Genomic DNA, 13522 nt, shown 5'->3' on the forward strand with positions numbered 1-13522 from the left:
AACCAGGGGGTAGCCGCATAAACGAGCACACACACACACAAACAGAGGGGGGGCTAAGGCTCTATCTGTATCTGTGTATTTTGTGGTTTCTCTGTTTATTTATTTTTATGATGTTTCCTTTTTGGCATTTTATTGAAGAAGTTTACCGACGCCATTGCTCTTGCATAAATAACTGAGAGCTGGGATAGAGGGGGGGGGGAGAGAGGAAGTGCTAACAAGCACATAGCCCCCCGCCCCCCTGCCCCCCTCGCCACCCTTCACCACCCACCCAGTCCGCCTCATTGCAATTCATAAAAAATCAATATTTATTACAGCTGCTAGTGGTGCACGGTACATGGTCCTTGCCATCACCACCTCCTTCCTCGCCACCCCTAACCCATCACCAGCCCCCTCCCCACCCCTCGACCCTGTGATTGGGCATTTAATCAGTTGATTTCTTATTCAACTTGAGGTTCTTTTTGCCCTTATTTTCTTTGCTTTTATACTGGGAAATGCAATTAGAGAAACTTTTTCCGAGATGGCTGAGGGATGGGGATGGGGAATGGGGTTTGTATTTACGAGTATTCTATTGTACAGGGTTTCCTAGTGCTATATGTGGGTGTGTGTGTCCCCTAAGGGGGCACAAAAATAAAATTAAAAAAAAAACAATTTTAAATAAATAAAATCCTTGAATCCTTTGGGGTCCGGCGAACCGAAGCTTTTGATACCCTTTCCGATCTATCATTCCTATAAAACTATAATGTTTGATGATGATGTTGGAAATATCTTTAGAAAAAGGGTAATTCTATTGCTTTTTGTTCTCATTTTGAACGTCGGTTTCTGATATCATAGCGTACCATATGATACGATATTATATTTTGTTGATTCCGTTTTATGTTTGAAAAAATATCATCGAAAGTATTACTATTTTTGCATTGGAGATGCATTTGTGTGGTGAAAATCACAATACCCCCTGCAAGGGTACACAAAAAATGCAATATAGTCAATAAAAGAATTGCAAATGAATCACAACTGGAATATTTGAAATGTTTCCATTGCAACCATATACATATCGAGTTTGTAACTATGGCGTAACGGAAATTTACATTCAACTGAATATCCATTAAGAAATATGTGTGCAACAATTGAAAAAACTCAACTAGAACAAAAAGGATAAAGAGATTAAGGATAAAGATAAAGGAAGATACTTGGAAACACCACCACATTTATATGTATATATTTATATACTTGAGTACGGCTTGAAAACCATTTGTACATATGTTCAAGCTGTACTTAACGTGTATTTCTATGTGGTGGTGTTTACAGAAAACTCCCAGAGAGAGACTTTTTTCAAAAAGTAGACTCATCAGAAATAATCCTGGATTACACGGTCAACAGCGAAGAGCTGGAAAAGTTGAGTTCCATTCAAAAATCATGTAAAGAAAAGGCAGTTCTCTCCAACATTTCGACTCTAGTGGGGATAAAGAGCTGATCAGCTGATAGAATTGGTTGGGCCTCATAGCACATACGAGTGTGCTATGCATTCGAAAATACAATAGTCAACTGAATTGAAGATCCATTTGGAGATATGTTACTGGCACATTGCTGGCACACAGCTTTATAAGCAAATGCCCTGACAGACAACTAAAGAATCACTTTTTTTGTATTCATTCATGTTGATAATCGACATAATTTACACATATTCTCGTAGTACGAGCACTCCACTAAAATGTAGAGTTGTTCTCAAGTAAACGGCGGTGCTATTTACAAAGACGATATACCAGTGAACTAATGATTCCATTTAAATATACAAGCACAATTATTGCATCTTTAGGTTTAACAATAATTTAGGTGTGTGGGAATAAGTATATAGAATACATTCGACATTTTCGTATCTTTAAACAGATTTACTGTTGAGTCCTTCAAGAGTATTTGTGTGTTTCCTAAACACAACATAAATGAGGATTCTCTTCTCAAACAAATCCATAATTACACAATTTGTCATGTCATTTCCCCGCTACACAAACAATCAATTGACAATTTTCCAAAAACTATAAAACTGTTCAACTTTTGTCCAATTTGTGTCTGTGTCATTCTCGGGACGAGTGTGCCACATGCAGATAGCGGCAGTGCATTGATAGATCCAAACACAGGGGGAGGCCACTGAACAGATTCCCCACAAATGCTCAACTCTTTTGTGTATACAAAAAATACAAAATAATCCGCAAATGTTGGCCCGTGCTGGATGCCCCCAACGTAAACTTTGCAACCCAATACGCAGCGCTGCCCCCACCAATTCGCCCAAACCACCCCTCGAACAGGGTTCCTCTCTGGGGGGTGGGGCTAAGGCTATTACTGGACTGACCAAGCCGAGACCGAGCAAACCGAGCTGGAAAACGCTCAACGCTCAGAGTTAAGTGAAACCAATTGAGATTTATTGACGCGAATTGGGTTTCACTTGAACCTGCTCGCCCTGGGGCGCTTGAGGAGCCTCTCGCATTACTAGAACCAGATCGGATTCCCCCATTTTGGAGCCACAGAGACACTTACCTTCTTTTGACTTGTCGTACTGCTTGGGCGACGTGGTCTTCTTGCCTGGCACGGGCCTCAGGGCATTGCTGATGAGCTGCGAAGGCGGGATTTCAATACAGATATTAGTTAGGGTAGTTTGGCAGGTAGCTCTCCCTCTCCCTCTCATTCTCTACTCACAATGCGATCAGAGCGTTCGCCGCAGGGCAGACGTGCCACTGCGGACTCGGGACTGTCCTCCGGGGGCGGCGGCTGGGGCACCCAATTGTAGGCCCGCCTAGATATGGGCACCCCGAAGCGGTCGTGCTGCGAGGCCTGTTGTCTGTGAAAGGAAACAAGCACACGTCTCAGTTAGTTGGCTGAACATCACATCACATCTGTTTGCTCTCTGATCTCTCACCTTAAGCTCTCGTAGCAGTCGAGGCAGACCACGGCAAACTCTCCGTTCTCCAGCAGCAGCCCGTCGTCGCTTTTCTGGTGCTTCACAAATGGAAAGTCATTGACGGGCAGGGCCCTCACCCGCTTCCTATAAGTCGTAATGCCGCACAGGTGGCAGTTGTAGTCGTGCCAATTGTATTTGCGTTCCGTCGGATTCACGCTCGGACTTTGCGCCTCATATCTGTCAAGCAATCGGCATACAATTATTAGATGTTCTCTATATATAGAGTGCGGTTGGGTGACTCACTTGCGCCACTGATTCAACATGGAATGATAACAGAAGGTGCAGACCAAAGCCGAGTTGTTCCTCAGCTGCTCGGCATTCGGCAGCGTATTGTGTTTCAGCAACAGGGGAAAATAAGGCCGCGAACCCTGGAAGAGTATACAAAATTAGGTTGAATAAATATCTGAATTCAGAGAATCCAACTATGCGTACACCATGTTGCCTTAAGTGCTTAAAGGAAGATACAAATACGAAAAGAACCACGAAAGATACTAAATGATAAAAACAAGATGTCCAAAGCCTGGTAAAACAATGAAAGATGCTCCAAGAAACATAAAAGATACTTAAAAAAAGATAAAATATACTAAAAGGTACACATAAACCCATAAAATATACTTAAAGAACACTTAAAGATGCTCAAAGAACGAAGAACTTAAATATTCTTACAATCGAAACAGTATCGAATGAATAATTTAAGTAATTAATGCAACTAGCATGATATATGTATTTATAGGCTGCTATCTACAACGGATGTACGCCATTCCAGGGCCTATCTGAAACAATCGTAAAACATTTGATCCCTGTATCTAATCACTTCTAATGGATACATCATCAGCGGACTCATTATCTATATTGATTGACATCGCTGGTGGCCTGGGAAAATCCCTACAGTTATCATCAAATTACATGTTTGCCAAGCGATGTGTACAAATAATATGCGCACACAAACGTAATCTCAGAATGCGACCTGAATCGAAGGGAAGGTCAGGCGAGCAGTGCAGCCGAAACATCAATTAAATGGCTTAATGTCTAGGGCAAAGCCTAAATATGACTGATTGAGGCTTGTATCTTTTGAATATTTCTAAATGTCTCGATTTTAGGTGCAGCATGGCAGATAAATTTGATATACATTTACTCCAATTAGTAATTCAATCAATCTGTCATGGACTCGGGGGCGTATTTTGATATCTTGTTGCCACATTTACTAAATCATTTCAATTAAATTTAAGACAAAGACGCATCGACATGAATACTGCAATATTAGTTTCTCAAACAATTAACAGACCGGCAGCATTGTTAGGTTAATTATCAAACGATATCTAGCATCGTGTACATCTACAGATTTAAAGACAAATCCAAATGATTGAAAGACAATAACAATGATTGCGTTGAGTCTTTGGAATACAAGCAAATTTAGGAAGTATTCCTACAGTGCACAGTGCATACTTCATTTACATAATCCCGCTACAATGCACTAGAAATTTGACTTATTATAGACATTCCTCCGCTGTGTATATATCGCCTTCATCAAGGCTCTTTCTGCTCTTTCTAAAACTACTGTATCATTTACAAAAACTCTGAACATCTTGCTCATATCCCCCCTGCTTATCTAGGAATTCTCTTCACTTATAACACAATTATCGCTAATACTCTCCCAGCTCAGACTTTCTCTTGAGAGACTCTACCTCTTTGCTGGCATAGAGGACTCTGGCCAGAGTGAGGTCCGAGTGAAGGCCGCAGAGGAAGCAATAGATTGATGTGCTGGCGGGCGTCGATGATGATATGGATGGTGTGGAGGGCGGTGTATTGATGCTCATGGCGCCGTGCCGAGATCCGTTCGGTGAGCTGGATGTCATCATGGGCGAGGGAATGTTGTATCTGCAAGGGAAACGGAAATATAATCAATAGAGCATTCTTTAGAGAAATTCAAGGTAAAAGGGAATGCGAATGGGAAAGAAAGAAAACCTTCTGTGCTCTAGGGGTACACGTTCGGCATCCATGGATTCCCACTGGCTGGCCAAGTAATCCTTGCAGTCCTTGCAGGCCAGCACGCGATTGCTGTTCAACTCGTTGTTGTTGTTGTTATTGTTGTTGTTATTATTATTGTTGCTGCTGTTGCTGTTGCCACTGTTGCTATTATTGTTAATATTACTATTATTGTTATTGCTGGTGGCAGCGGCATTGGCCTTGAGGCAGGGAAAGTGCATGGCATGGGAATTCATATGCTCCGCACTGGTGGACAGCCAATCCATTTTGTTAGACGGACAAAGCACTTTGCAAATGGAGCACCTGCAGAGAAAATGTAAACTCAATTAAAAGATGTAAACAGCATAAAAAGGCGCACGGTACTCACGGATACTGTCCATGGCCATTCTCGATGGCTCCCTGGCTGGAGCTGGGGGAGTTGGGCCGGGAATCGCTGCGGCGTATCGGCTTGAGGTCGCGTGCCGTGTTCGAGTTGGAATTGTTCGAGTTCGTCTCGTACGGCTATCAATGGAGGAATGGGTATGGTAATATTAGAGATTATTGTATGGGCTATTTCTGTATTTGTTCTAAGAATATCGCGCACAGACTGTCCACCCAACCGGTACGGATACGGCAGTCCCCAGGTCTAAGCATCAACCAAATGCACACTTTAGGCCTTATCTAATCAGCGGAAAAAGAAAAAAACGAACCGAATTTTATTAAATATTGTATACAATTGATTTGCTATTCAAGGAGTAGCCACTCGACTATGACTGGCGATGGACTGTGTCCGATTTGGCCGATAGAACCGCCCCTAACCGGTCCGAACCGTGTTCGGTTTCACTTATCTCCCTTCGATTTGCGACTTATATTTCGAGCCACAGAAAGAGAAAGGTAGCGAGCGAGACAGAGAGACATAGAGAGATTGCGTGAGCCAACAATCTCCTCCAATCAAAAGTCTTCTTATCTCCTGCGACTAATTACAATCACCGATAGAGTTCAAAGTTGAGGCCCTGCCTGCGAAAGTAGATCGCTTGTTGATTCCCGTTCACTGCTTCGCGACTTGGCCTCATCTCTTTGACGTTTTCTGATGTATGTCAGCACTGTATAAAATTGGAATTTTTGGTGGGCTTCTCGAGTGTCATTTGAGTCATTGTCCAGTCGTCCACTTCAACTTCAATTGTGGGAAGATGGACCGTACCAAGTGGACAAGTGGGAAGAAGAGTCGCAGAAGAAAGCCAAAACGTACTCAAACAGAAAACAGAAGAATATCGTAAGTTTCTCAAGGGAAGACACGGGAACTACAGCTAGAGTTGAAAGGAAATACTCGTATCTTAAGACAAAAACCCTATTTGTACTTGGAATTAACATTTTTTACAGAAAGATTTGCTCCAAGGGTGGAAATTGAAATATTTAAATCAAATATTTTTCGTATTTAATTTAAAAATAAATTAAAATTTAAATTAAAAACACTTTTATATTTAAATTAAATATTTTCACATTTAAATAAATATAAGTAATACAAATAAAAATTATTTAGGCAAAAAAAATATATTTCCTTTTTCAAATTAAATATATTTCATATTTAATAAAATATATTTCTTATAAATTGAATATTTTATATTTATTTTAAAGTGTTTTGAATTCAGATGACATGAGAGCCATATTAAAAAGACTTTTAAATAAATTAATTCAAATTAATTTCCCTATATTTATATTTTAAGGCCGAATATTCAATTTAAATATGGGTGTGTTTCTAATATTTTTAGATTAAATTACGAGGAAATCTAATGGGAATAAAAACCCAACATCCACCATACAAAAACGTACTGCTCTGCTTCTTTTAAAGATAAGTGTACTCGATCATTTTATGGCCTTATATTATTTACTATTCAAGAAGGTTGAATGACTCGACTTGCCAGCCGTTTGTACACGTTTATGATCTTTAAGCATGTGTTAAATGGGGGGATTCAGAGCTAAAGATATGGATGTGGCTATATGGCTGTGGATAAAACAAATTCTTTACAATCTAAACATTTGCTATTGAAAGCCGGTCTCCAGGGAGGAGCGTAGGAGTGGGGGAATAATAAAGTAAAAAACAGAGAAACAAAACAGAAAACCAATAAAACAATGCAAATGAAAACATTTCGAAATGAATTAATTAAATATTGCGCTTGGTTCTTGCTACCCCACCATTGATAAATATTTGCATTTATCTATATTTAATTTTCGTATTTCGAAAACAACGACCGACCGATTGTGCAATGACCTGGATAAACCCCCAGAAACACACGTGTACTCCACTGCACAGACTCTAGCCAGTGGATAAACGGATACATAAAATGGAACAACTGCCTCCAGCACCTGTTCAAAGATGAATTATTGGCCCAACATGCTCATCAAACAAACCGAATTCTGTTTAATCAAAGCCAACAGAAATGGAAATGGAAATTGGAAGTGAAACAGAACCAGAACCAGAAACAGAGGCTTTATTTCTGATGAAATATGGCAAATAAATTAAGCAAATACTTTGCAGAGTAGTCGTCAGTCGTGAGTCGTGAGTCGTGTCGTTCAACTCTCACTCAAGGTCGTGTTTCTCGGAATAAGAGTACTTTTAGGAGGTTGCCATGGCCTCCAATCTACGAAAGCCACACGCACAGGAAACACCAGAACCAATCCCCAAAACTATAAATCAAACAAAGAAAACAAAATCGAAAGACAAATTAAGCTATTCCCAGAGAACAAACATTTGCAGATTAAAGTAATAAACAAAACTGTTTTATATACTATATATATACGATAATACATTGTATCTGAAGAAATGCAATAAAGAAGAAGGCTAATAATTTATGGAAGAGGCGACGTCTGGTCTTTCAGATTTCAAGCAAAATGAAAACAAAAACAAATCAAAAATAAACAAAAACTAGAATGTTGAAACGAAAAGAAAAGAAAAAACAATCGGCTATAAATAAAAAGTGTTTAAGTAGAATTAACAAAACCGAAAAAAAGCAAAAAAAAAAATGAACGAAAACCGGTTCAAAGCAGATGCCTGGAAGAAAAAAAACTGACTCGGACTCGACCAAGTTTACCCAGTTTTTTTTTTGTTTTTTTTTTGTCTACAAACGCAGCCCACGACAGAATTGTGGTTCTCTCTGGATCTCAGGGTTTGTTTATACAATGATTTCGTGCGGCTTCACCTCTCCCCCCCTCTCCGTTTATAGCCTGCTCTATATTTATGTCTTTCTTCGGCAGAGAAGAGGGGGAGAGCGGAGAGCATGCAGTGCTGCCGTGTGTATTCCGGCTATCTAATCGGTTGGACGGACATTTGTTGACTCAAATTGGTTAACATGCTGACGATCCAAGTGGTTGCCGAGCACGCTCCGAGCATAGCCAGAATGATAAGGCGCAAGAGCTGCCTCGCTCGTCTCTAATTGATATAGCGGTACGGAGACGGAGAGGGAGTGGGAGCGGCAGGCTTCTGCCTTCAAATGAATTACTCAACAATTCCAGGTCGTGAACCAGCCATCTATCTTGGAGTCGTCCATACCCAGACGCCCCATCGCCCATTAATGGGGGTTATCAGTGGCCGGGCGCAGAGGGCAAATGGGTGGGGTGGCCGCTAATCGCTCGAAATGTTATCGCCTGGCCAGAGCTACCGATTGCAGCTAAAGTAGGAGCTGCTACTGACCCGATGGATCGGGTGCGAGGCTCATCCCCTGCCCCCACATTTCGCTGTAACAAGCGGCAATCACTACTCTTTCTATATTTGTACACACACACACGCACATTATCTATTATCTCTCGCTCACTCGCTCTTCCTAGTAAATTTCCATGTTTGCGCATTTAACCGATACGCCACTGGCATCATCCGTACACTCGTATATGCACTAGTACCTACGTGTATGCTGCATATATTGCACATTGGATTACGGCACAAATTGTTATTGAGAATCGATTGGGATCGATTGTACACATTGAATGTAAACGGAAGTACGCAAAATGTTACCGGCTAGGAATCGAATCGGTTATTTGCGGTACTTCCCAAGTTTATCAGAATTCTCAATCACATTTCGTCTTAAACTATCAGATATCGAGTGTGTGTCTGTCCCCTACAGCCGAAAAGATATCGATTTATATCGCTTTCCATCGATTTTTCCATCCTTACCCTAAACCGCACATTGCTGGTGGAATCGGAATTGGCCACCGACTTTTCCGATGGGGAATTGCGACCCCCAAATGCGGCCATCGCACCACTCGAACTATACAGCGCCGTGCTGGACTCCAGCGAGTGTCCGGCACTGGGAGAGCCGCCCACAGGATGTGCTGTGATTCCGACGGGGCCGGAGGCAGGAGGCCCACCCTCGGCCAAACAGCTGTGCTTCTCATTGCAGCTGGAGCAGACCTGGACCATGCCTGGTGTGGGTAGCGGGAAATAATTCGGTTAGTTGCGGTATTACAGGGCGGACAATGCCAATAATTGAGTGCACTTACCCTGGGGACTGATGGGACTAGCGTTCTTGTAGACCTTCATGGTCTTGATGAACGGATAGTAGGGCTCCCGCTCGGCATTGGGGCAGCAGTAGACGAGCCGCAGCTGTGACGAGGGCGTGTCCGTGCCGCAGGTATAGCACACAAAGGTGGTTCTCTCTGCCGCTGTTGGAGTCGGACGTTTGCGCAACATATAGGAACGCTCCGATTCCGGTTTGTGCGAGGCCTGAACGAAGATACAAATCACGATCTCATATTAGTCATTAGTTGGCCGGTCCGGACATTTACAGTTTCAATTAGCAGGCTTATATAAGCACCACAGCTTGGGCGTGAAGCATACAAATATGATACCATTTAAAATCGATTAACACCGTGGCGATTTTTAGCAAACAACTGTTAGATCTCAGATCTTGGGGTCTCGGGCACCCGCAGAGCAGATCGGTAACCAGGTAGAAGAAAGGAAAGATCTTCCTATTTACAGATCGCACTTACGCTTACAGAAATAGAAACAAACCGGGCTAACTGGGCTTCTAATTTGAGGAGGTCTGTTAGCCCGTTTCGATTGCAATTTGCAGTTCATTCTCTAGAAGATGCCGCCGACACATCAACGACTTTGATGAATTACATTTCGAATTGATTGATGGATTGACACACAGCGTACGAGTATGAATAAAACATTTTGTGGTGCCATCTGGCTGTAAAACTGCTCCGCGGCACATGGATGCTCGATGCTCAAGCGAATCCCGGCAAAGAGAAGGCCCGAGATATGGGAAAACAATAAACATTGCGTGTGCCTGATGTAAAAGTTAGTGTTTTGATTGCTCCCAAAAGCTGCTTTAAATTATTCCAAAACACTATAAATTTAAAGAGATTTAACTAATATAATATCTGTACTAATAAAATCCCTTGCTTCACAGACAACAGATATTCGTTGCGTATACGACCTGTCAGACGATGGACGCCTGGGGGGATAAAGAGACGTCATTTGTGTTTGTTCAAATTAATATACGCAATCTGGCCACCCTCCTGCCGCCCTGCCACACTGCCACACGCGCATCATGGCTCGTCAACAACAATGACGGGACGGCATTTATCATATTACGTATACGCCCAAGTGCCGTTTTCCCGAAATTAGTTGAATATTTCCCTCTCTGAACATACACAAATGTATTTTCCCAGCAAATCTTCACGTTCTCCATCGCTTTCATGGCAACCGACACAATTTATGTATCTAGGCATCAGCTGTGTCTGTATATTGTTGTATCTTCATATCTAGACAGCTCAAAAGGAGGAACGAGGCATGAGAGGGCCAGAGCGTTCATTCATTTATTTTATTAGGCACCGAGAAAATTTAATTGTTTGTTTACTTTCCCCATTTCATTGTGTGTCAGATTTTTTGACATCGATAGGGGCGCGCGCATTTCGATTACACAACCGAATGGAACGGCCTGAGTTCCTTGTGGATACAAATGTGTCTTCGGGTATCCGTGTATCTGTATCTCTGTCTCTGTGTCTCTGTGTGCGCTGTCATGTCTGTTTCCATTTTATTTGTTTGGCTCGCCATGCGGCGACTCACACACATATCGCTTCCCATCAATCTGGACAATGCCATGTCATCTATATTTATTGATCCATGGCTTCGATGGCGTCGCTTGCTTCTGTTCTGGCCGCTCCGCTCAACTCCACTCCACTCAACTCCATCTCTCCCCAACCCACTCCAGCCCCCTTATCGCTTACCATGCGTGCCGCCATCGAACGTCTGACAATTTGCTTTATGGGAAAACAAGTTCGTCATGGGATACCCAGCAATCGTGGAGTATTAGAGCACAAAAATCTGTAATATTTCTTCCATTTCTTACGTTTTTTAAAGGCAATAAATACTGGGTAAACCACAGTCGGCTCGGCTTGGCTCGGCCTCCCACAAAACTTCTTCCCCTCCCCGCTCTTCTTCTACCGCCTTCTTGTTCGCTGTTTGTTTGTGCTTTTCATGCCCGTTGATAAGCCGCAATGGCAATGGGGGTCATGACCGTTTAATAACTTTTTATGAACAACTTTTTTCTCTCTCTCTGTCTCTCTCTCTATCTCTGTTCTTTCATAACTTTTATTTCGTTTCGTTTGTTTTTTGTTAATTATGAAGCATAAAATAGCCCCCAAGTGATGGAGAGACAGCACTATTGCGGTTGGGGAATGATTTCTGTTTCTGTTTGTGTGGGTTTTTTTTTTTTGTCTTATACAAAAGTTTTTTCTCGCTTTCAGCGTTTTTGTTGTTTGTTTGAGTAGAAATAAATAAGTAGCCAAAGTGGAATTTATTTCCACTAATTAATTTATATTTTTTTGTGTTGGGGATTATAAGTTCTCAAACATGAATCATGTTCAAGTTTTGGTTTTTCGAGTGTTTGCTTTGGCTTTAATTTGGGTCAATATTGATTGATTGATTTAATGAGCGGTTGAGTGAGTGAGTGAGTCCCGTGTTTGATGCCTTGCAGAACGGTTTCCATTAGAGGCGATTGCCATTGTTTGTAAACGTATTCGTGAATGATCCGAGTGTGGGTACAAGCCGTAGATACTTTGGATACTCCAAAGTATCTTCAGTTGCAATGAAATCTAGAATTCAACCTTCCTCAAGCTGAAGGCTCCTGCTCCTTAAACATTAAACATCAAATAAACAAATATTGCACTTTTAGAGTTGGATTCCTCAAATTACCTTCGCGCTTTGCTGATCCTTGAGGATCAGATAGGTTTTTAGTTTCCTGTATTCCCGCCAGCCATTCGTATCCTTTGGCTTAAAACCGACGCCTGAGGAGTTGCTGGTGCTGTTGTTGTTGGTGCTGCTGTTCTCATTGATGCAGCAATTATTGTTATTGTGGGTGTGGCCGTGGCCGCCCTCGCCCACCACAACGGTGAGATTTTGGGCCATTTTAAAGAGGGAGAGAGCTGGGCATTCACTAATCACTCAATCACTTTGCTGTATTTGTAAATGGTTTGTATTTATGTGAATCATTTTCTTTGCATAATTTCAATTGCTTAATGGTTTTCGATTGAGATTGAATGAATCACATTTGATTAAACACTGAAGCTGCTGCTGTTGCTGCTGTTCCTGCTGCTGGGGTTGTTGGCAGATTAATTAGAGAGGGATTTTGTGTGTGTCTGTGTCTGAGTCTGCGTCTGTGGCACCTTAATTACAACACGAAACAAATTAAATTTAATTGAAACTGATATAAACGTTCTCCTCCTGCTACTGCTTCTGCTTCTGCATCTGCTCCTCTCTTGCTCTCTCTCTCTCTCTTTCGCTCTCTGTGTGTGTGTGTGTGCGTGTGTGTGTGTGCACTTGGGCGTGGATAAAACGCGAACGCGACGACGGATGACGCTCATGATGATGGTAATGATGTTAATGATGATGATAATGATGATGCATCCGTATCCGTTCCGTATCCATATGGGGTGTTCTCTCACACTACTCCCCACCTTGCCACATGGAATTCCGCAAACACACGCGATCAGTGTGGATGCAGCAGATTAAGAGGTAACTAATTATGCATTACATGCAACATGCCAGCTATCAGCGTCAACATCCCATTGCCGTTGGCCTAATGGAAGTGCGCGGCGCGCGTTCATTAAACCCTCCTCAAGGAGACACGACACCCCACCCCACCCCGCCCGTCTCACCTGTTGCTACCACATACCACATACCCCCCAATGGCAATTAAGCGGGGCACAAGCCACAAATGGCACACACACGAAAGGGAACGGGAATTACAAGTGCCACGGGAACCCCCTCCCCCCTGCCACACAATCAATTTGAGGGGGTCTCTGGCGAAAGATAAAGACAACAGCAAATGCGAAAAACTTGTGTGCAATTATTCGATAATAAAACTTTTGTGTTCGAGTGAAAGTAACTCATTAGAGGAGAGGAGGATTCTGATTTGCATGCCACGGAAGGGACTCATTTGAATAATTATAGTTTGAGCTTTTAATTAAATGAACTGCAATTAGACAATGGAGCTTAAGGTAATGGCCTTTCATTCCTTATTAAGATTATAATCATTCTATAATCACCACGGTTTTCGGTGGAATGGGGCATTTCCATGGTGTTTTTTCCAAGGTTCGTCATGGAGACAC

The 13522-nt window shown here is 42.2% G+C and overlaps 1 protein-coding gene across 3 annotated transcripts in view; it reads right to left on the bottom strand.

Annotated features, from left to right (window-relative positions):
- The window catches only part of LOC6590772 (atrophin-1), a 68473-nt gene that overhangs the window by 36774 nt on the left and 18177 nt on the right, over nucleotides 1-13522 (bottom strand). Inside the window, exons 1-10 of one of the 3 annotated variants that reach the window (XM_026986845.1) lie at nucleotides 12108-12431; nucleotides 9407-9629; nucleotides 9081-9328; nucleotides 5304-5437; nucleotides 4916-5239; nucleotides 4636-4828; nucleotides 3194-3318; nucleotides 2909-3127; nucleotides 2689-2830; nucleotides 2530-2605 (exon numbers count right to left, since the gene is read on the bottom strand). In XM_026986845.1, the coding sequence (XP_026842646.1) occupies nucleotides 2530-2605; nucleotides 2689-2830; nucleotides 2909-3127; nucleotides 3194-3318; nucleotides 4636-4828; nucleotides 4916-5239; nucleotides 5304-5437; nucleotides 9081-9328; nucleotides 9407-9629; nucleotides 12108-12320 (1897 nt within the window). In that variant the 5' untranslated portion in view covers nucleotides 12321-12431. Of the gene's footprint in view, nucleotides 1-2529; nucleotides 2606-2688; nucleotides 2831-2908; nucleotides 3128-3193; nucleotides 3319-4635; nucleotides 4829-4915; nucleotides 5240-5303; nucleotides 5438-9080; nucleotides 9329-9406; nucleotides 9630-12107; nucleotides 12432-13522 lie in introns of those variants that run through there. The other 2 variants (XM_002016424.2, XM_026986844.1) reach the window with 2 other exon arrangements.

This window comes from Drosophila persimilis, unplaced genomic scaffold, assembly GCF_003286085.1.
Source record: "Drosophila persimilis strain 14011-0111.01,24,50 unplaced genomic scaffold, DperRS2 tig00000002-arrow-pilon, whole genome shotgun sequence".
Classification (NCBI taxonomy): Eukaryota; Metazoa; Arthropoda; class Insecta; order Diptera; family Drosophilidae; genus Drosophila; species Drosophila persimilis.